Source organism: Zophobas morio, unplaced genomic scaffold (genome assembly GCF_036711695.1).
Source record: "Zophobas morio isolate AGI-343-1 ecotype UQ-CSIRO unplaced genomic scaffold, CSIRO_AGI_Zmor_V1 ptg000040l, whole genome shotgun sequence".
Taxonomy (NCBI): domain Eukaryota; kingdom Metazoa; phylum Arthropoda; class Insecta; order Coleoptera; family Tenebrionidae; genus Zophobas; species Zophobas morio.
The window spans coordinates 149,238-171,801 of NW_026972145.1; the positions used below are offsets into that span (position 1 = coordinate 149,238).

Consider the following 22,564-nt stretch of genomic DNA (forward strand, 5'->3'; position numbering starts at 1 on the left):
AATTGCATAAATATAAAATTGAAAATTAAACAATTTTAAAATTGAAAAGTTGAAAAATTAAAAATCAAATAATTGGAAAATTAAAAAATGAAATTCGGATAATTAAGAGATCAAAAAACGAGAAATTTTAAAAACGAAGAAAATTGAAAAATCGGTTCATTAAAAACCGGATATGTAATTGAAAAATCGAAAAATTATAAAATTATAAAACTGAAAAAAAAACAAAAAATTGCAAAATTACAAAATCGAAAAATTGCAGAATTATTATTAAACTGAAAAATCGAAGAATTCCAAAACCAAAAAATTGAAAAATCGAAAAATTGTAAAAATATAGGACTAAAAAATCAAAATATTACAAAATCACGAAACTGAAAAATTGCATAAATATAAAATTGAAAATATGTAGAACAATTTTAAAATCGAAAAGTTGAAAACTTAAAAATCAAATAATTGGAAAATCACATAACTGAAAAATTGAATAATTATTGTAAATTTGAAAAATTAAAAATCAAATAATTGGAAAATCTAAAAATAAAATTCGGATAATTGAGATATCAAAAATTGAATAATTGAAAGAAACGAAAAATTTTAAAAATGAAGGAAATTGAAAAGTTGGTTAAAAAAAATTTGATAATTGAAAAATCAAAAAATTGTAAAATTAATAAACTGGAAAAAATAAAAAAAATGCAAAATTGTATAAATGTAAAATTGAAAATAGAACAATTTTAAAATCGAAAAGTTGAAAAATTAAAAATCAAATAATTGGAAGATCGAAAAATGAAATTCGGATAATTGAGAGATCAAAAATTGAATAACAGAAAAAACGAAAAAAATTCAAAAATTGGTTCATTAAATACCGGATAATTGAGAAATCTAAAAATTGTAAAATTATAAAACTGAAACAAAATCAAAAAATTCAAAATTACAGAATTGAAAAATTGCAAAGTTATTAAATTGAATATGAAAAGGAAAGAATAAAATAAAAACATAGATCATAAAAATCAAAATATTACAAAATAACAAAACTGAAAAATTGTTTAATTATTGTAAAATTGAAAAATTATTATTAAATTGGAAAACTGAAAAGTTGCATAAATATAAAATTGAAAATGAAATCATTCAAAAAAATTGAAATATAATTCTAAAACAGAAAAACTACAAAATTGAAAAATATTTGGAAAGGTGTATATTTTAAAAGGGTGGTGATGCAATAGGGTTAGAAAATTTTGGAAAGTATTTTGTGTTTTTTTTTCCCTATAAAGCTATTGTTTCTCCATAAGTCCTTCCTCTTCGAAAGTGAACCTCTAGAAATAGCCCGCCCTGTCTCAATTGTGATAATTTTTTTATTCGTCGTGAACCAAGGAGGCTGAAAAATTGCATAAATATAAAATTATAGATAGAATAATTTTAAAAATTTGAAATATAATTGTTAAATTGACAAATTAAAAACCGAATAATTGAAAGAAATGAAAAATTTTAAAAATAGAGAAAATTGAAAAGTTGGTTAAAAAAATTGGATAATTGAAAAATCGAAAAATTGTAAAATTATGAAACTGGAAAAAACAAAAAAATTGCGAAATTATAAAATTGAAAAATTGTAAAATTATTAAATTTAATAACGAAGAACTGGAAAATGAAAATCGAAGGATTCCAAAACTAAAAAATTGAAAAATCGAGAAATTGGAAAGTCTTATAATTGATTCATTATAAATTGGACAATTGGGAAATCGAAAAATTCTAAAAATATAGAACTAAAAAATCAAAATTTTACAAAATCACATAACTGAAAAATTGTATAATTTTTGTAAATTTGAAAAATTAAAAATCAAATAATTGGAAAATCGAAAAATGAACTTTGGATAATTGAGATAACAAAAATTGAATAATTGAAAGAAACGAAAAATTTTAAAAATAAAGGGAATTGAAAAGTTGGTTAAAAAAAATTGGATAATTGAAAAATCAAAAAATTGTAAAATTATTAAACTGGAAAAAATAAAAAAAAAGCGAAATTACAAAATAGAAAAATTGTCAAATTATTAAATTGAATAAGCCAACAATTAGAAAGCGAAAAATCGAAGGATTTCAAACCCAAAAAATTGAAGAAATCGAGAAATTGAAAAGTCTTATAATAATTAATTCATTAAAAACTTGACAATTGGGAAATCGAAAAATTGTAAAAATGTGAAACTAACAAATCAAAATATTACAAAATCACAAAACTGAAAAATTGCATAAATATAAATAAAATTGATATATAATTGTAAACCAGAAAAATTACAAAATTGAAAAATAAAATGTTGAAAAATTAAAAATCAAATAATCGGAAAATCGAAAAATTGTAAAATTATGAAATTGAAAAATCCAAAAATTCCAAAACCGAAAAACTTAGAAATTGAAAATTTGGAAAGTCTTGGATATAAATGATTCATTAAAAACTGGATAATTGGGAAATCGAAAAATTGGAAAAATCTAGAACTAAAAAATCAAAACCTTACAAAATTACAAAACCGAAAAATTTTATAATTGTAAAATTGAAAATAGAATAATTTTAAAATCGAAAGGTTGAAATATAATTGCAACATAGAAAAATTACAAAATTGAAATTCTGCAAAATTAAAAATCAAATTGGAAAATCGAAAAACGAAATTCGAATAATTGAGTGATCAACAATTGAATAATTGAAAAAATCGAAAAATTTTAAAAACGAAAAAAATTCGAAAGTTGGTTCATTAAAAACCGGATAATTGAGAAATTGAAAAATAGTAAAATTATAAAACTGAAAAAAAAAATCAAAAAATTCAATTCAATGAAAATAAAAAAATAAAAACATAGAGCATTAAAATCAAAATATTACAAAATCACAAAACCGAAAAATTGTTTAATTATCGAAAAATCGAAAAATTATTAAATTGGAAAGCTGAAAAATTGCATAAACATAAAATTGAAAATAGAACAAGTTGAAAAATTAAAAATCAAATAATTGGAAGATCGAAAAATGAAATTCGGATAATTGAGAGATCAAAAATTGAATAATTGAAAAAACGAAAAAAATTCAAAAATTGGTTCATTAAAAACCGGATAATTGAGAAATCGAAAAATTGTAAAATTATAAAACTGAAACAAAATCAAAAAATTCAAAATTACAGAATTGAAAAATTGCAAAGTTATTAAATTGAATATGAAAAGGAAAGAATAAAAACATAGATCATAAAAATCAAAATATTACAAAATAACAAAACTGAAAAATTGTTTAATTATTGTAAAATCGAAAAATTATTATTAAATTGGAAAACTGAAAAGTTGCATAAATATAAAATTGAAAATGAAATCATTAAAAAAAATTGAAACATAATTCTAAAACAGAAAAACTACAAAATTGAAAAATAATTGGAAAGGTGTATATTTTAAAAGGGTGGTGATGCAATAGGGTTAGAAAATTTTGGAAAGTATTTTGTGTTTTTTTTTCCTATAAAGCTATTGTTTCCCCATAAGTCCTTCCTCTTCGAAAGTGAACCTCTAGAAGTAGCCCGCTCTGTCTCAATTGTGATAATTTTTTTATTCGTCGTGAGCCAAGGAGGCGGAGCTTAACTGAAAAATCTTTATTTCTCTACGAGAAATTAAAAACATGTTTTTAATTATAGCCAAAGATTGAACCCCACCCATCCCCTGATCTAAACAGTGATGAAGTTTTTATTCGTTGCCAGACCTAGGGGCGGAGCCTAATTGCAAAATCCATATTTCGCTACAGAAATTTACCATTTTAAACCTGTTGTAAGTTTCTAAGAATAAAAAAAATCATCACAATTGAGATGGGGTGGGAGGGCGGGGTTTATATTTTTACTCTATTTTCATAATTTGTTGTCTTCTTTGAACAATACGATACTCAAAATCACGTTTTTAATTTGCTTGTAAATAAATAAGTATTTAGCAGTTAAGATCCGTCCCTTTGGTTCACGGCGAATAAAAAAAATCATCACAATTGAGACAGGGTGGGTGGGCGGGCTTACATTTTGCCTTTTTGTTTTCGTATGTGTAGACCTCTTTTCACAACATAAAACTTAAAACATGTTTAAAATGGAAAATTTGGGGTTAGAAAATTTTTGAAAGTGTTTTGTGTTTTTGTTTCCCTCTCAAGGCTTTTGTTTCCTCATAAGTTCTTTTTCTTCGAAAGTGAACCTCTAGAAGTAGCCCTTGAAGGATCGATATGAAATCTACTGAAGTTGCAAAAGGTAGAAAGGAAAAAATCGAGATGACTCATTAACTTTAATAAAATGCGTTAACGAAAATCACGAGGAAGTTCCAAACGTTTTGACTTTGATGCAAAGCAGGGCCAAAGTTCTTCTAAAAATAGACACCGCGAAATAAAACAGCTTCCTAACATATTTCCACTTTATTAAACGTGATGATTACAAATATATATAAATTTGAACAAAGGTAAAAGAAGGATAAAAATATACAAAACTACTACCTAACCACAGGTTACAAAACTGAAGCTTAAACAAGATAATACCACAAATCGGAATTACGGGATTCAAGCAAGTCTCAGGACTGAAAAGATACAAATTAAAAGCGCCCAAAAAGACGCACCAAATCACAAAATATCACATCAACTATAATCAAAAAGCAGATACTTCTCCAAACACTTCGGCAGCTCAAAACCCCCAACCGACTCCATCAGCTTAATCCCTCCAATCAGCTTCCTCAAAAAGAACCTAACCTGTTTGCGCAAACTCAGCGGATATCTGGCCAACTTCAACAAAGTCTCCTTCTGCTCCGGCGTGATGACGTTGTTCCTTCTGATCATACAAACGTCGAAAGATTCACTGGCTTCCAACAGAAGCGAGAAAATCGAATCGCTTCCGATCACGTTGTGGAGAGAGTTGAGCATACCGTCCGGATCACGGAATTGGGTTTTCATTATCACTCTGGCACCATATCGGATCAGAAGACTGATGATCGTGAGATTTGGATCCGTGTTACTGGCTAAGTACTCCACCAAGACGGGTCTCAGCTGCGAGTTGTTGTCGTAGACGTCGTTGTAAACCTTGAGGTTTGGGTCAGCGCCGGCCTTCAACAACATCTACAAAGAAAAGTAGTGGTTTTGGTGGACGGAGGTAGTACGTACGTACCTGGAGGATCTCGAACCGGTTGGAGATGTTATCGGCGCAAGCTACGTGTAAGGGTGATCCAATGATGGGTGAGCTACAATTCACGTTAGCTCCTAGAAAGAAAAATGTAGTCGTTGTTTGAGGAAAGTAAAGTCGTACCTGATTGAATTAACAGTTCTACGATCTTCGGATCCCCTTTTAGAATCGCTAAGTCCAGAGGACTGGGTTTCCCTAAATCGAACTCCTCGTCGTAGTTCAACTTGGCGCCTTGTTTTATAATCAAGTTGATGATTTCGTAGTTGCCTGATAGTACCGCGTAATGCAGTACCGTTCTGTAATCGTGCCTTTCGTCTGCCATAGCGTTCACGTCCGCGCCATATTTGAGAAGAATAAGAGCCGCTTCCATGCCTTGTGGTTGTCGGACTGCTTTCATCAAAGGGGTCAACCCAGACCTATCTCTACTGTCGGGGTTAGCACCGAAAGTGAGCAACAACTCGAGAAATTCCAAATCCGTCACTAGATTGATCTCGGCACCGAAGAAATAGCGCTTATTGGGGTCAGCCCCATTCTCTAGGAGCATCCGCGCTATCTCCATGTGCTTGTTCCTAATGGCAAGACGCAGAGGTTCGTCGCACTGCGTAGTCCTCGGGAAGTCTTCATCAGTATTAGGGCGATAATTAACTTTAGCGCCCGACAGAAGAAGAAGACGAACGATTTCCGTGTATCTATGAAGATAAATAAAGAAGAATGAAGAATGAGGGGATGGGGTTGAAGTACCCGTGTTCCGCTGAAAGATGCAAGGCGCTGTAGCCGCACTCATCCACCGCATTAACATCACCGCCTCTAGTCAGTAGCAACTGGGCTGCTTCGTAGTACCTTTGCCAGACGGCGTAGTGGATGGGCATCAAACCCTGCGTCACAGGCTCATTGACCTGGAAGCACGTGTCAGAACACCCTCCGTAGTAACAATGGTACTCACCTTAGCCCCACAAGCCAGCAAAATCCGGATTTCGTCCAGTGGTACCATCCGAATGATGGAATCCGCCAGTTCCCTCTGTAGAGGGTTGGTAATGCACTCCGTCGGCATCTCACCTACAACAACGCGATTTCCATGACCTTGCGCTATTATTAAAATCCGACTATTTCCAGAAAGTCATTAGGGAACAGCTGTGCGATCCGTGTTTGCCAACAAACGCAAATCATGCCGGTGTTCCCAGAAGCCGCTAATTGACCCACCGCGGGGGCACTACCCTCCAGGTACTCACCTCCTCCTGTACGTCCCCTTAACAACGACTTCCAAAATGAAGACGCAAATCCAGACGCAAGACCTTCCAACAAGCGTAAAACGCAAGAACGTGTCACACAGAAGCCCAAAAAACCCTCCGAAACTCCCCCGGAAGCAAGTGCGATGCAGGCAATTAACAGGTTTTCGTGGTGGTGGCGTCGCGACGACTCGATCTGTGAAAGTCCGCGTCATACTAAGCTGAATCGTCGACAACTTTCTATTTATAAGCGTGTTTACCCTTCCACGTTGTCTGTGCGAATTTTCCCAAATGTCATGCAGTTTTTCGCAAATTTACGTAATCGAAGCAAAGGCCCACGTCGTGGCCACCCGAAACCGGCTGACAGCATTGCTATAAATACAAATTGGGGCGAAAGCACCCCCGGGAAAGCCGCTTTTCCACGATTTTCCAGCGCAGAGGCCACGCAGACTTGGCCACCGGCCAAATACGAAGTTGTTTCTTTGTTAGGTGCGAATTTCGCAGTAACGGAATTCGGACAAGCGGCACGATGTTTCAGTGTGGAACCACCACTTCCTGTGGGGTCCGCTCCGCATTTACCGTGATCAGCACTTAGACCTTATGATTTTGTTGACAAAGACGCTTTTTGCGTACAAATAAAGCTGAGGTCACTGTCTGGTCCTAAAATAATCAAACAACGACACTTCGATGCACGCTGTTTTTTGTTTTTGTGTTGATATCAGAGGGATTTATTGCGGCGTGCGACGCAAAATCATCTGTTTGGGGGCTATTTTTGGCCGAGGAGCGTAAAAATAGGATCGATGTCAATGAGGCGGAAAAATCGATGCTGGATAGGCAACCAACCGTGCGGGAAGCAGTAGTGCCGGGGCTGGCAGAGGGCCAGGTGGAAATGCTGGGGTTAAAGACTTTTAATTTTAATTAGTGGGTAAAAATACGCGTAGTGACGGGGACAAAAGAGGCTATTTTGGGGTTACGCATTTTTGGGGAAAGTTCGAAGAAGCGGGAAAAAGTCGGCGTAGTTGTTTGCGATAACAAGAGAAAGAATTCGGCCTATGTGAACAACAACGAAAAGCGAGGCAAACAAAACCGTAAAAAAACAAACTGGAGTTTCTTATTTTATAGCAAGAATAATTTTATTTTATGAATTAATTATGTACAAAAAAATACAATTTTTGATAATAAAATTTTTGACGGGAGCGACATCCAACGGTGGCGACTTTTACAACGAAACTTTGTTTTTTCACGGTTTTGTGAATTCACAACTACATTACAATGTTTTATCTTCCTAAATTGTGTTTTGTTAATTTGTTTAAAAAATAATTTGTGTGTAGGCAACCCGTTATGCGGCGCTGGGGATTTTCATCACTCGTCGCCCGATCTGGTGACAAATCTGTCAAGCGTGCAATGGCACAACATGGGTGTGCCCATCCAACAACTTAATTAATAAAAAAATTAAACAAACCATGATATCGTCCGTAAACCAAGTATTTTAGCTTAAATGTAGTAATAAGACCACAATTTAGACCAATCATCGCACTAGAATAATATTTACACTACGATATCCGTCGTCATATCAGGTAGGTTAACCTGAATGTAAACATAAATATTTACCTCCTGTTTTTCCGCAGCAAACACGATGCCATCGCTTCGAAAACGCGTCTCTAGCTATTTTAGGCAGCTGAGCTTCCACAACGAGCCCCGCGACAAAAGACACAACATAAACGAAAATTCCTTTGTTACGAAGTACCTCCAAGGGTAACAACTTTCTCGCTTTTGGTTTGACCCAACTGAAAGAGTTTTGCAGACATGTTACTCTGCGCGAGGGCCCCCCGATCATTTACGGTAAGAACCCCACCGATCTCCCCAACTACGAGCTCGGCGAGTACGAAACTGGCTGTTCTTCCATAATTGGCTGTTACTCGGGCCCCAAAGGGGGCCTCACTACCGTGAAGCGCACCGAGAAGCACCTGTCGGTCCCCGACCCCGACATCGACTTCATCGACACCCAAGACGAAAACGGTAAGTCCGGCAGCGCCAGGACCGGCTTTAACCAAAGTTCCTTGCAGTAGAGCCACCGGCGAAAAAGTCGCCCAAAAGGCCGTCAGGCCAGCCCGTCGATAACACGACGATGGTGATCAAGGTGGCGGGGCAAGAGTATTGTGTTACCAACCGTACAAAAAAGCACAGTAAAAGTCACAGTCTGGGCAGCATATCGGATTTCCCGTTGGAAATCGAGACGACGAGAATTGACAAAGAGTTTTATAATAGTAATAATAACGCCGACGTTTGCTGTAAGAGCGTCGACAAGGGGGAGAGTACGGACGACAGTGCGGGTAGTTGCGATAACGAGAGTCGGGCGCAGAATTTTAGTTTGGCGAAATCGAAAAGCGAAGGCAATCCGTTCCACCACAAAAAGAGAGGGAAAATTATCAAGGTGGCCCAGAGGGCGAATTCGAGGGGTAAAAGTAGCATGGCTGAGGCTGCCCGACCGTAGATTTCATTTGAGTTAGTTTGAGTTTGCATCGTGAAGTTGGTTAACCTGATTTTGCATGTGCCTGTTTGTGTTTTTTTTTTTATTTTGTTGTGAAGGTGGTATTACTGGGCCAAGAATCACGATTTAGGGTAGAAGTTTAAACTCACGGGCAAAACTTGGTAACAAGTGGATTCGTTTGTAAAAATTTAACTTTGAACCTTTTATCAGCACATTTTAAGCGTCAAAATCGAATGACACAATTGACAAACTAAAAAAAATAACCTAAAAAATGTGTGCAAAATGTTTTTTTTTTGGTTTAATCTGGAATGAAAAGCTTCAAATGTGAAGATTTTGACACCGAACGTTTCTTTGATATCAAAGTGGATTCAATTGTCAAAATTTAATTTTGAACTTTTTGTCAGGACATTTTAAGTGTCAAAATCGAATGACACAAGTGACAAATTAAAGAAAACTGAAAGCTGTGTGCAAAATGCTTCATTTTTTTGGTTTGATCTGGAATTAAAGGCTTGAAAGATGAAAATTTTGACGCCAAGCCAAAGTGGAATTACTCGTCAAATTCTAATTTTGAACTTTCTGTCAGGATATGTAAGTGTCAAAATCGGATGACAGAATTGACAAAATAACCTAAAACTGTGTGGAAAATGTTTCATTTTGCTGGTTTAATCTGGAACTAAAAGCTTAAAAGGTGAAAATTATGACGCCAAACGTTTTTTTGACACCACAGTGGATACAGTTGTCAAAATTTAATTTTGAACTTTTTGTCAGGACATTTTAAGTGTCAAAATCGAATGATACAAGTGACAAATTAAAAAAAAAACTGAAAGCTGTGTGCAAAATGCTTTATTTTTTGGTTTAATCTGGAATTAAAAGCTGAAAAGGTGAGAATTTTGACGCCAAACCAAAGTGAAATCGCTCGTCAAAATTTAATTTTGAACCTTCTGTCAGGATATTTAAGTGTCAGAATCGAATGACAAAAGTGGCAACTTAAAAAAATAACCTAAAAACTATGTTGAAAATGTTTCATTTTTTGGTTTCATCTGGAATTAAAAGCTTAAAAGGTGAAAATTTTGACGCCAGACGTTCTTCTGACACCAGAGTGCATTTTGTTGTCAAAGTTTAATTTAGAACCTTTTGTCAGGACATTTTAAGTGTCAAAATCGAATGACACAATTGACAAATTCAAGAAATAACCTACAAGTTTTGAGCAAAATGATTCATTTTTGGTTTAATCCGAAATTAAAAACTTGAAACGTGAACATTTTGACGCCAAATTTTTCTTTGTTGTCGAAGTGGAATTACTTGTCAAAATTTAATATTAGTAAACCTTCTGTTAGGATATTTAAGTGTCAAAATCAAATGACGTAGGTGACAAATTTAAAAAATAACCTAAAAACTGTGTTCAAAATGCTTCATTTTTTGGTTTGATCTAGAAGTAAAGGCTTGGAAGGTGAAAATTTTGACGCCAAACCAAAGTGGAATTACTCGTCAAAATTTAATTTTGAACCTTCTGTCAGGATATTTAAGTGTCAAAATCGAATGACATATTTAAAAAAATAACATAAAAACTGTGTGGAAAATGTTTCATTTTTTGATTTAATCTCGAATTAAAAGCTTGGAAGGTGAAAATTTTGACGCCAAATTTTTCTTTGTTACCCAAGTGGAATCACTCGTCAATTTTGAATCTTCTGCCAGAATATTTAAGTGTCAAAATCGAATGACAAGTGACAAATTAAAAAAAAAATAACCTAAAAGTAGTGTGGAAAATGTTTCATTTTTTGGTTTCATCTGCAATTAAAACCTTCAAATGTGAAAATTTTGACGCCAAACGTTTTCTAGGACATCAAAGTAGATTCTGTTGTCAAAATTTAATTTTGAATTTTTTGTCAGCATATATTAAGTGTCAAAATCGAATGACACAATTGACAAATTCAAAAAATAACCTACAAGTTTTGAGCAAAATGATTCATTTTTGGTTTAATCTGGAATTAAAAACTTGCAAGGTGAACATTTTGACGCCAAACCAAAGTGGAATCACTCGTCAAAAGTGAATTGAGAACCTTCTGTCAGGGCATTTAAGTGTCAAAATCGAATGACAAATTTAAAAAAATAACCTAAAAACTGTGTGGAAAGTGTTTCATTTTTTTATTTAATCTGGAATTAAAAGCTTGAAAGGTGAAAATTTTGACGCCGTATTTTTCTTTGTTGCCAAAGTGGAATCACTCCTCAAAATATAATTTTGATTCTTCTGCCAGAATATTTAAGTGTCAAAATCGAATGCCAACCGACATATTAAACAAAAAAACCTAAAAGTTGTGTGGAAAATGTTTGATTTTTTGGTTTCATCTGGAATTAAAACCTCAAAACGTGAAAATTTTGGCGACAAAACGTTTCTTCGACACCAAAGTGGATTCAGTTGTCAAAATTTAATTTTCAACTTTTTGTCAGGATATATTAAGTGTCAAAATCGAATCACACAATTGAAAAATTCAAAAAGTAACCTACAAGTTTTGAGCAAAATGATTCATTTTTGGTTTAATCTGGAATTAAAAACTTGAAAGGTGAACATTTTGACGCCAAACCAAAGTGGAATCACTGGTCAAAATTTAATTTAGAACCTTCTGCCAGGACATTTAAGGGTCAAAATCGAATGACAAATTAAAAAAAATAACCTAAAAACTTAATTTTTTTATTTAATCCGGAATTAAAAGCTTAAAAGGTGAAAATTTTGACGCCAAAGGTTTTTTTGACATCCCAGTGGATACAGTTATAAAAATTTAATTTTGAACTTTTTGTCAGGACATTTTAAGTGTCAAAATCGAATGACACAAGTGACAAATTAAAAAAAAAAACTGAAAGCTGTGTGCAAAATGTTTCATTTTTTGGTTTGATCTAGAATTAAAGGCTTGAAAGGTGAAAAATTTGACACCAAACCGAAGGATAATCACTCGTCAAAATTTAATTTTGAACCTTCTGTCAGGATATTTAAGTGTCAGAATCGAATGACAAAAGTGGCAACTTAAAAAAATAACCTAAAAACTATGTTGAAAATGTTTCATTTTTTGGTTTCATCTGGAATTAAAAGCTTAAAAGGTGAAAATTTTGACGCCAGACGTCCTTCTGATACCAGAGTGGATTTAGTTATCAAAGTTTAATTTAGAACCTTTTGTCAAGACATTTTAAGTGTCAAAATCGAATGACACAATTGACAAATTCAAAAAATAACACACAAGTTTTGAGCAAAATGATTCATTTTTGGTTTAATCCGAAATTAAAAACTTGAAACGTCAACATTTTGACGCCAAATTTTTGTTTGTTGTCAAAGTGGAATTAGTTGTCAAAATTTAATATTAGTAAACCTTCTGTTAGTATATTTAAGTCTCAAAATCAAATGACGTAGGTGACAAATTTAAAAAATAAGCTAAAAACTGTGTTCAAAATGCTTCGTTTTTTTGGTTTGATCTGGAATTAAAGGCTTGAAAGATGAAAAATTTGACACCAAACCGAAGGACAATCACTCGTCAAAATTTAATTTCGAACCTTCTGTCAGGCTATTTAAGTGTCAAAATTGGATGATAGAAATGACAACTTAAAAAAAATAACCTAAAAACTGTGAAAATGTTTCATTTTTTAGTTTAATCTGGAATTAAAAGCTTAAAAGGTGTGAATTTTGACGCCCAACCAAAGTGGAATCGCACGTCAAAATTTAATTTCGAACCTTCTGTCAGGATATTTAAGTGTCAAAATCGATTGACAAAAGTGTCAGTTTAAAAAAATAACCTAAAAACTATGTAGAAAATATTTCATTTTTTGGTTTCATCTGGAATTTAAAGCATAAAAGGTGAAAATTTTGACGCCAAAGGTTTTTTTGACATCCCAGAGGATACAGTTGTCAAAATTTATTTTTGAGCTTTTTGTCAGGACATTTTAAGTGTCAAAATCGAATGATAGAAGTAACAAATTTAAAAAAATAACCTACAAGTTTTGAGCAAAATGATTCATTTTTGGATTAATCCGAAATTAAAAACTGGAAATGTGAACATTTTGACGCCAAATTTTTCTTTGTTGTCGAAGTGGAATTACTTGTCAAAATTTAATATTAGTAAATTTTGTGTTAGGATATTTAAGTGTCAAAATCGAACGACAAAAGTAGCAACTTAAAAAAATAACCTAAAAACTTTGTAGAAAATGTTTCATTTTTTGGTTTCATCTGGAATTAAAAGCTTAAAAGGTGAAAATTTTAACGCCAGTTGTTCTTCTGACACTAGAGAGGATTTAGTTGTCAAAGTTTAATTTAGAACCTTTTGTCACGACATTTTAAGTGTCAAAATCGAATAACACAATTGACAAATTCAAAAAATAACCTACAAGTTTTCAGCAAAAAGATTTATTTTTGGTCTAATCAATCTGGAATTAAAAACTTGAGAGTTGAGCATTTTGACGGCAAATTTTTCTTTGTTATCAAAGTGGAATCACTGGCCAAAATTTAATTTTGAACTTTCTGTCAGGACATTTAAGTGTCAAAATCGAATAACACAAGTGACGAATTTAAAAAATAATCTAAAAACTGTCTGAAAAATTCTTCATTTTTGGGTTTGATGTGGAATTAAAAGCTTGAAAGGTGAAAATTTTGACGCCCAACCAAAGTGGAATCACTCGTCAAAATTTAATTTTGAACCTTCTGTTAGGACATTGAAGTGTCAAAATCGAATGACAAAAGTGGCAACTTCAACAAATAACCTAAAAACTCTGTAAAAAATGTTTTATTTTTTGGTTTAATCTGGAATTAAAAGCTTAAAAGGTGAAAATTTTGACGCCAAATGTTCTTTTGGCACCAGAGTACATTTAGTTGTCAAAGTTTAATTTTGAACCTTCCGTCAGGGTATTTAAGTGTCAAAATCAAATGACAGAAGTGGCAATTTAAAAAAACTAACCTAAAAACTGTGTAGAAAATGTTTCATTTTTTGGTTTCATTTGGAATTAAAAGCTTAAAACGTGAAAACTTTGACGCCAAACGTTCTTCTGACACCAGAGTGGTTTTAGTTGTCCAAATTTAATTTTGAACCTTCTGCCAGAATATTTAAGTGTCAAAATCGAATGACAGAGGTGACGAATATAAAAGTTACCTAAAAGTTGTGTGAAAAATTATTAATTTTTGGGTTTAACCTGGAATTAAATTTGTTACCAAGTTTTGGTTTAAAGTTTAGTATTACAGGAAGCTAAAAATGTGATTCTAACCTCACTTTTGATGTTCGTAATAAATATCGAACTTTAACAGCAACAAATTAGGACTCACTTTATCACTTGTGTGTTATCACGCTGAGATGCACTTGATGCAAAGTGTCGACGTGTTTCGTCGCAATGTGGCGTCATCAGTAATTTTTAATATTTTTAGAGACTCTAGAACCTCTAGAAATTTCCAATTGACGAAGCGCGTCGCATTTTGTGTCAAATTCGGTGCTTTTGGGATGGTTTTGTCGTAAAAATGTTAAACTTCGATCAAAACTCCAAATCAAAAATTCTTCCCCAGCGATTGGCCACCGTTTGATTTCCGCTCGACAAAGTTGGCATTTTGCTCCAAATTAATCCATCTGTAAATAATCGCCTCATTTAGCAAAATTCCCACGGAATCAATTTAGCCACCTTGTCCTACGCCCCGCCCGCGTGACTCCGCCCAATCAAATCGTTGCGTTCTAGGTGACGACCCCACCAGCCCGTCCACCCTGCACTCCCCCGACGACTCCGCCCTCCCGTCCGAGTGGAACAAGAAGTCGGAGCTCGTCTACGGCATCTCCGACTCCTTGTACGACCGCAACCAGGTCACCGACAACAAGAACGGCGACCCCATCGCCGACTGCTTCGGCGTCATCGCCAGAGGCAACTCGGCCATCGTGGCCGTCGCCGACGGCGTCAACTGGGGCGAGAAAGCCAGCATCGCCGCCAAATCGGCCGTCCACGGCAGCTTGCACTACCTCAACAAGACCATCTTCAACGACACGAAGCCGTTCGATAGCCTGACAATCAAGAGCGACGAGGCCGGGGGCGGCGCCGCCGCCTGCGCCAACCGCGTCGGCAACACGCGCGAGGTCTTCGTGAGTCTGTTGCGGGCGTTCAGCTGCGCGCACGACCTCATCCTCGAGAACAAGGGCATGCTGACGACGCTCACGGTGGCCGTGGTGCTGCCGCTGAAGCGGCGCGACGACGTCCAGAGGTTCGTGTGCTGCGTGTGCAACGTGGGAGACACGCTGGCGTACGTGTACTCGCAGCGGCACGGGCTGCGGGAGCTGACGAAGGGCTCGCACGACATCAACTGCAACAGGGACATGCGGGACGCGCTGGGGGCGCTGGGGCCGGTGGACGGGATCAACCCCGAGCTGAGCAACCTGACGCTTAGCATCACGACGCTGAACAAGGGGGACATCGTCATGGTGGCGAGCGACGGCTTGACGGACAACTTCGACCCCAACGTGTGTCGCTTCACGGTCAATAGTTGCGTGGGGGAGATGGCGACGAGGGTGTGGCGCGCGCCCGCGTCGTCGGAGCCGCCGGTCAAGCCGCCAAGGCGGAGCCAGAACAAGGCCACGCCTTCGCGGGGCGGCGCTCGCGCGGTGACAGTCGTCGACAACAAAACCAGTAGTCTCCGCAAGCAGATGTCTAGTCAGCAGAAGGAGAATGCGGGCTCGAGTTCGACTGCCACGCCACAAGGGTACAAATTTTTGCGGTCCAAAACGACGATCGAGGTGCGGTCAGGGGGCGTGGCTAAGCACCAAGTGGCGCGGAACGAGGACGGGATTCCCTACGTCACGCCTTTACAACGCTACGAACTCCAATTACTACTAATCGAGGACGTGCTCAAAAACGGGATCAGCGGGAGGGATAGACCCTGCACCACTGCCAAAAAACTGTGCGAGAATTTAGTCAGTTTTACGTTTAGTATCACGTCCGCTAAAAGACACACGTTAGAGGATCCGGAGCTGTATTTCGACAACCGAAATGGGGTTCTAGTCGAGGTGTCTCAACAAGAGAAGAAAATTCGGAGGAAACGGGGTCTGGAGAGGGTGCAGAATCTCCCGGGGAAGTTGGACCACGTCACGGTCGTGGCGTGGAACGTGGGCAATTTTGATAGTCAATAAGTACTAATCGTGCAATTTTGTAACCGATCCGTTGTTTTTTAGTTAAATAAGTAAGCCACTTATTTATTTTTTTCAGAAAAAAAGAGAGACTAATAAATTGATAATTCTGTTGTTGTTGTTATCTACACCCAAACAAACACGTCATTATCCAAAAATCCTCTGTTTATATTGAAACAGTAGGGCTCAGTGGATGAGGCTCCGCCATTATAACGTCACCCCGCCCCTAGTCCCGCTCCAAACGCGCGCAAGTAAACCCCGCCCCGTGTGACGCACTCAAGGCAATAATCCCCGCCTCTTTTGCCATAACCTCACTGTGGTTACTCAGGTTAGACACGCCCCTTATTTTCCCCGACACCAAGCTTACATCTGAATTTTCAACTATCGATTTTTCAAATTTTCGATTCATATTTTTCTAGTTTTAAATTTTTGAATTTTGCAATTTCCCTTTTCGATGTTTAAGTTTCCTAATTTTTAATTTTTCGATTTTTCAACTATCGAATTTTTCCACTTTAGTTTCTCGACTTTTAATATTTCTGTTTTTCAGTTTCTCGTTTTTTCAATTTTTTGAATTGCAGTTTTAAATTTTTTGATGGTTTATTCTCGACTTTTGATTTTTAGATTTCTAAGTTTTCGACTTTCCAACGTTTGGTTTCTCCAAATTCTCGATTTGCAATTTTTCCCCTTTTTCGATTTTAAATTTTTCGATTTTTTAACTTTAATTTTTCGTTTCTTCAGCTTTTGAATTTTGTATTTTTAAGTTTCCCGATTTTTAATTTTTCGTTTATTCAGTTTCCCGATATTAAAATTTTCAATTTCTCAGTTTTTTTGGATGTTTTGATTTTCGATGTTTGAATGACATTAATTTTTTTCAATTTTCCAGTTTTACAATTTTGTGTTTTTTCGAATTTTCAATATTTCTTTTTTTTTCATTTGGCGGTTTGCAATTTTCTAATTTTCAGTTTAAAATTTTTAGATTTTTCAACTTGTGAGTTTTTCAATTTTTTCATTTTCTTCTGGAATTTTCAGTTTTCCATGTTTTCATTTTTTTGAATTGTAAGTTTTCTAGTTATCAATTTAAGATTTTTCTATTTTTGTTTTATTTTTTTTCCATTTTGAACTTTTGAATTTTCAACATTTCGTTTCTTCAATTTTTTTGTTTTGTTTTTTTTTATTTCCCGATTTTTGGTTTTCGGATTTTTCTTATTTTCGTCTCTTCATTTTTAAGATTTTGAATTTTTAAAATTTTCCAATCGTTGTTTTTTTTTATTTTTCAATATTTTGATTTTTCACTTATCGAATTGTAGGATATTTTAAGTTTTGGTTTTTAATTTTTTGACTTGTAACTTTTGTAGTTTTCAGTTTAAAAATTTTCTGTTTTACCTCTTCAATTTTGCAAATTTTATTTTCGATTTTCAAGTTCCTGATTTTTAATTTTTCGAATTTTTAGTCAATTTTTTCCATTTTTAAGTTTCTTGATTTTTTTATTTTTAGATTTTTCAACATTTGAATTTTTTAATTTTTCGATTTTTATATTCTCGATTTTTGGTTTTTGGATTTTTTATTTTTACGTTTTTGGGATTTTTAATTTTTCAATTATTTTACAGATTTTCGATTTTTCAATTATCGAATTTTTAGATAATTTGTGTTTTCGTTTTTTCCAGTTTTCAATTTTAAATTTTTCTTTTTTTTTATCTTATGAATTTTGCAGTTTTTTTTTGATTTTTGTGTTTCCCGATTTTTATTTTTTTCACTTTTAATGCAATTTTGTATTTTCAGTTTTTCGTTTCTTCAGTTTTTTTAATTTGCAGATTTAAATTTTTTGATGTTTTACTTTCGAATTGGAATTTTTAATTTTTTGATTTTTCAATTTTTTAATTTTTCAGGTTTAGAGTTTTACAATTTACAATTTTTCTAGCTTTCCGATTTTAAAATTTTCAATTTTTTAACCTGAATTTCTCATTTTTCGATTTTTCAACTTTTGAATTTTCGAATTTTTTGTTTCATTTTTAGGTTTTTGGGATTTTTTAATTTTCCGGTCATTTTGCTTTTTTTTTATTTTTCAATATTTTGATTTTGCAATTTTAAAATTTTTAATTTTACAATTTTGCAGTTTTTCGATTTTTCAGCTGTCATTTTTACATACTTTTGTTTTCCTTTTTTCAATTTTGGTTTTTTTTGTTTCCCAATTTTTGATTTTTCAGTTTCTGGATGTTGAATTTTTCAGTTTTTCGTTTCATTAGTTTCTCGATTTGAAATTCTAAATTTTTTGATGTTTTGATTTTCGAATTTCGAGATTTTTTATTTTTCGTTTCTTCAATTTCTCGATTTGCGATTTTTGAATTTTCGCATTTTTCGATTTTTCTTCTGGTTTTTTCATTTTTGATTTTAATTTTTTCCATTTCCCATTTTTGGATTTTTTGACATTTCGTTTCATCAGTTTTTCGATTTGCAATTTTTCAGTTTTAAACTTCCGAATTTTTCGATTTTTAAGTTTGTGATTTCTTCATTTTGATGTTTTTGGGATTTTTAAATTTTCCAATTATTTTGTCTTTTTCAATTTTAGTATTTTTCTAGTTTTAGAATTTAAATTTTTTGAGCTAGAACCTTTGAATTTTCCAAATTTTCCTTTCCATTTTTAAGTTGCTTGATTTTTAATTTTTCGGTTTTTCAGTTTGGCGATGCTTAAATTTTCGATTTGCAATTTTAAATTTTTTGATATTTTGATTTTCACTTTTGAATTTTTTGGAGTTTTCAATTTCTCGACTTTTCAATGTTTCTTCTGGAATTTTCAGTTTTCCGATTTTTAATTTTTCGTTTTGCAATTGTTCCGGTCATCAATTTAAAATTTTTGGATTTTTTATTTTGAATTTTTGATTTTTTCGATTTTTCTTTGGATTTTTTATTTTCGATTTTAAATTTTTCCATTTTTCAACTATCGTTCCCTCAATTTTTCGATTTGCAATTTCTCCAGTTTTCAAATTTGATTTTTTCGATTTTTATGTTTTGACTTTTGCATTTTTTTCTTTCGATTTTTGTTTCCCAATTTTTAATTTTTTGACTTTTAATGCAAGTTTGATTTTTCAGCTTTGTGTCTTCATTTGTACGTTTTTTATCTTTTGAATTTTGTTGCAGTTTTTTTTCGATTTTTGAGATTCCCGACTTGAATTTTTTGATTTTAATGCAATTTTAATTTTTCAGTTTTTCGTTTCTTCAATGTTTTAATTTGTAGTTTTAAGTTTTTTGTTTTATTTTTTGACGTTGAATTTTTTAATTTTTTGATTTTTCAATTTCTCAATTTTTCAGTTTTTTAATTTTTTTGTCTGGATTTTTAAGTTTTTCTTGAATTTTTCGATTTCCAATTTTTGTGGCTCTTAATTTTTAAATTTTTAGATTTTTTAACTTCTGAATTTTTTAATTTTCCAATCTTTTTGTTTTTTTAATGTTTCAAAATAACGACTTTTCAATTATGGAATTTTTTTAAATATTTCCAGTTTTTGTTTTTTCATTTTTGGTATTTTTCGTTTCCCAATTTTTAATTTTTCGATTTTTGGAGGTTTAATTTTTCAGTTTTTCGTGACTGGCAATTTTAAATTTTTTGACGTTTTGTTTTTCGACTTTGGAATTTTTAAATTTCTTGATTTTTCAATTTCTCCACTTTTGAATGTTGTAATTTTTCGATATTTCGAATTTTCAATTTTTGATTTTTTTATTTGTTGATTTGTAATTTTCCTAGTTTCCAGTTTAAAATTTTTAGATTTTGTTACTTGTGAATTTTTCCATTTTCCTTTTGGAGTTTTGATTTCTTCATTTTTACGTTTGTTGATTTTTTAATTTTTCAGTTTTTAATTTTAGTATTTTTCGTTTCTAGTTGTAATTTTTCTAGTTTTCGATTTTATAACTTTTGAATGTTGGAATTTTTCTTTTCGATTTTTAAGTTTTTCGTTACTTCAATTTCTCGATTTGCAATTTGAAATTTTTTGATATTTTGATCTCTACTAAAGACAATAGTCCCTGCCTCTTTTCATAACCTCACCTCACGTTGGACACGCCCCTTATTATCTCCTATAGTGAGCTCATACAAATTAATAACCCTGCTATAGTTGTCCCCACCCCCAAAACAAACACGCCATCATCCAACAATCATTTATTTATTTAAAAACAACAAAACTCAGTGCGCGCTTTCCTCCTCGTACTGTTGAGCGATCCCGCGCCGCCCCTCCTCCGCCAGTTTAACCTCGCCCCGCCCCAAGTCGCGCTCCAGCCCCTTCCAACTGCGCGCAGCCAGAAACCCCGCCCCGTGCGACTCACTCAAAACCACAGTCCCCGCCTCTTTCGCCATAACCTCACCGTGGTCACTCACGTTAGACCCGCCCCTTATCTTCCCCGTCACCAAACTCACATCACTGGAATCACTAACCACCACGTCCGCGATAGGTCTCGCAATCACGTCATTATAGTCATACGTGAAACCCAGCCCGTTATCACTAGGATTCAGCGCCATTTCGACGTCATAAATCGTCACTATCGGCTTATAGAAATCTCTACTGTCATAAATCGCGTTCAGGGCGCAAGTGACCACCACGTAAACGTCAATCTAAAATAAAAAAAAAATACAAGTTTGATAAACCGCGTGATCGTTTTTTTTTACCTCTGGAAAATTGGCGAGTTTGGCCACCGTGGGTTTGCCAACGCTCACCAAATAGTACTTTTTGTTTTGTAAAGCGATCAATTTTTTTAACCGTTCTATAGCCTGCAAGTAATTTTTAACGCCCAAAGTTCCTATAACTATACCAACAGTATTGCTATCTTTAATTTTTTCTATTAGAAAATACCTTTGGCGTAGGATTTTTTGGTCTAGTCAGCAAAAGGAGAACGTGTGTCGCTTCACGGTCAATAGTTGCGTGGGGGAGATGGCGACGAGGGTGTGGCGCGCGCCCGCGTCGTCGGAGCCGCCGGTCAAGCCGCCAAGGCGGAGCCAGAACAAGGCCACGCCTTCGCGGGGCGGCGCTCGCGCGGTGACAGTCGTCGACAACAAAACCAGTAGTCTCCGCAAGCAGATGTCTAGTCAGCAGAAGGAGAATGCGGGCTCGAGTTCGACTGCCACGCCACAAGGGTACAAATTTTTGCGGTCCAAAACTACGATCGAGGTGCGGTCAGGGGGCGTGGCTAAGCACCAAGTGGCGCGGAACGAGGACGGGATTCCCTACGTCACGCCTTTACAACGCTACGAACTCCAATTACTACTAATCGAGGACGTGCTCAAAAACGGGATCAGCGGGAGGGACAGACCCTGCACCACTGCCAAAAAACTGTGCGAGAATTTAGTCAGTTTTACGTTTAGTATCACGTCCGCTAAAAGACACACGTTAGAGGATCCGGAGCTGTATTTCGACAACCGAAATGGGGCTCTAGTCGAGGTGTCTCAACAAGAGAAGAAAATTCGGAGGAAACGGGGTCTGGAGAGGGTGCAGAATCTCCCGGGGAAGTTGGACCACGTCACGGTGGTGGCGTGGAACGTGGGCAATTTTGATAGTCAATAAGTACTAATCGTGCAATTTTGTAACCGATCCGTTGTTTTTTAGTTAAATAAGTAAGCCACTTATTTATTTTTTTCAGAAAAGAGAGACTAATAAATTGATAATTCTGTTGTTGTTGTTGTTCCTACCCCCAAACAAACACGACAGAATCCAACAGTCGTTTGTTTATTTTGAAATAGTAGGAATCGGTGGGCGGGGCTTCGCGATTTTAACGTCGCCCCGCCCCAAATCTCGCTCCAGACGTTTCCAAGTGCGCGCGGCTAGAAACCGCGCCCCTTGTGACGCACTCAAGGCAATAGTTTCCGCCTCTTATCGTAACTTCACCGTCGCGCACACGCCCCTTATTTTTCTCAGCTCACATACGTTTCTTGGTTTTTAATTTTTCGAGTTTTCAAATGTCGAATTTTTTAATTTTTCCGTTTTTTTAGTTTCTCGATTTTTGATGTTTTAATTTTTCGTTTCTTGAATTTTTCTATTTGCAATTTTTGCAGTTTTTCGATTTTTCAATCACAGAATTTTTAGATATTTTAGCTTTACATTTTTTTTTAATTTTTCAGTTTTGGATTTTTCGACTTGTAATTTTTCAGGTTTTCAATTTTAAATTTTTTGATTTTTTATCTTTTAAATTTTGCAGTTTTTTTTTCGATTTTCAAGTTTTAAATTTTTTGATGTTTAATTTTCGACTTTGAATTTTTCAATATTTGATTTTGCAACTTTTTAACTTTTCAATTTTATAATTTTGAAGTTTTTTGATTTTTGGTATTTTTCGTTTCTCAGTTTTTAATTTTTCGATTTTTTAGTGTCTCGATGTTTAATTTTTCAGTTTTTCGTTACCTGAAATTCTCCATTTGAAATTTAAAATTTTTAGATGTTACCACTTGTGTATTTTTCAATTTTTCATTTTTCTTTTGGAATTTTCAGTTTACCTTTTTTTAATTTTTCGTTTCTTGAATTCTACGATTTGCAATTTTTCCACTTTGCTATTTAAAATTTTTCGACTGTTGATTTTGAATTTTCGCATTTTTCGAATTTT

General features: G+C 34.4%; 3 protein-coding genes across 6 annotated transcripts; 2 read left to right on the plus strand and 1 right to left on the minus strand.

Moving 5' to 3' along the window:
- Positions 1-4,375: 4,375 nt before the first annotated feature.
- On the minus strand, positions 4,376-6,593 carry LOC135140630 (ankyrin-3-like). 2 transcript variants are annotated; one of them, XM_064071265.1, is made up of 6 exons: positions 6,374-6,593; positions 6,088-6,200; positions 5,886-6,040; positions 5,268-5,833; positions 5,130-5,221; positions 4,376-5,080 (listed from the first exon to the last, which is right to left on the minus strand). In XM_064071265.1, the coding sequence occupies exons 2-6, from the start codon at positions 6,193-6,195 to the stop codon at positions 4,607-4,609; spliced, it is 1,395 nt and encodes a 464-aa protein (XP_063927335.1). In that variant the 5' UTR covers positions 6,196-6,200; positions 6,374-6,593; the 3' UTR covers positions 4,376-4,606. The 2 variants fall into 2 exon arrangements, with proteins under 2 accessions (XP_063927335.1, XP_063927336.1); XM_064071266.1 differs by having other exon boundaries at positions 6,088-6,224.
- A 687-nt stretch (positions 6,594-7,280) lies between these two features.
- LOC135140754 (PP2C-like domain-containing protein CG9801) lies at positions 7,281-16,104 on the plus strand. 3 transcript variants are annotated; one of them, XM_064071431.1, is made up of 6 exons: positions 7,281-7,446; positions 7,702-7,947; positions 7,999-8,125; positions 8,175-8,389; positions 8,440-8,829; positions 14,559-16,104. In XM_064071431.1, the coding sequence occupies exons 3-6, from the start codon at positions 8,007-8,009 to the stop codon at positions 15,992-15,994; spliced, it is 2,160 nt and encodes a 719-aa protein (XP_063927501.1). In that variant the 5' UTR covers positions 7,281-7,446; positions 7,702-7,947; positions 7,999-8,006; the 3' UTR covers positions 15,995-16,104. The 3 variants fall into 3 exon arrangements, with proteins under 3 accessions (XP_063927501.1, XP_063927500.1, XP_063927502.1); XM_064071430.1 differs by lacking the exon at positions 7,281-7,446 and having other exon boundaries at positions 7,706-7,947; positions 8,437-8,829; XM_064071432.1 differs by lacking the exons at positions 7,281-7,446; positions 8,440-8,829 and having other exon boundaries at positions 7,724-7,947.
- Positions 16,105-20,802: 4,698 nt separating this feature from the next.
- LOC135140755 (PP2C-like domain-containing protein CG9801) lies at positions 20,803-21,641 on the plus strand. Its single transcript, XM_064071434.1, has one exon. The coding sequence runs from the start codon at positions 20,905-20,907 to the stop codon at positions 21,532-21,534; it is 630 nt and encodes a 209-aa protein (XP_063927504.1). The 5' UTR covers positions 20,803-20,904; the 3' UTR covers positions 21,535-21,641.
- The last annotated feature ends 923 nt before the right edge of the window (positions 21,642-22,564 follow it).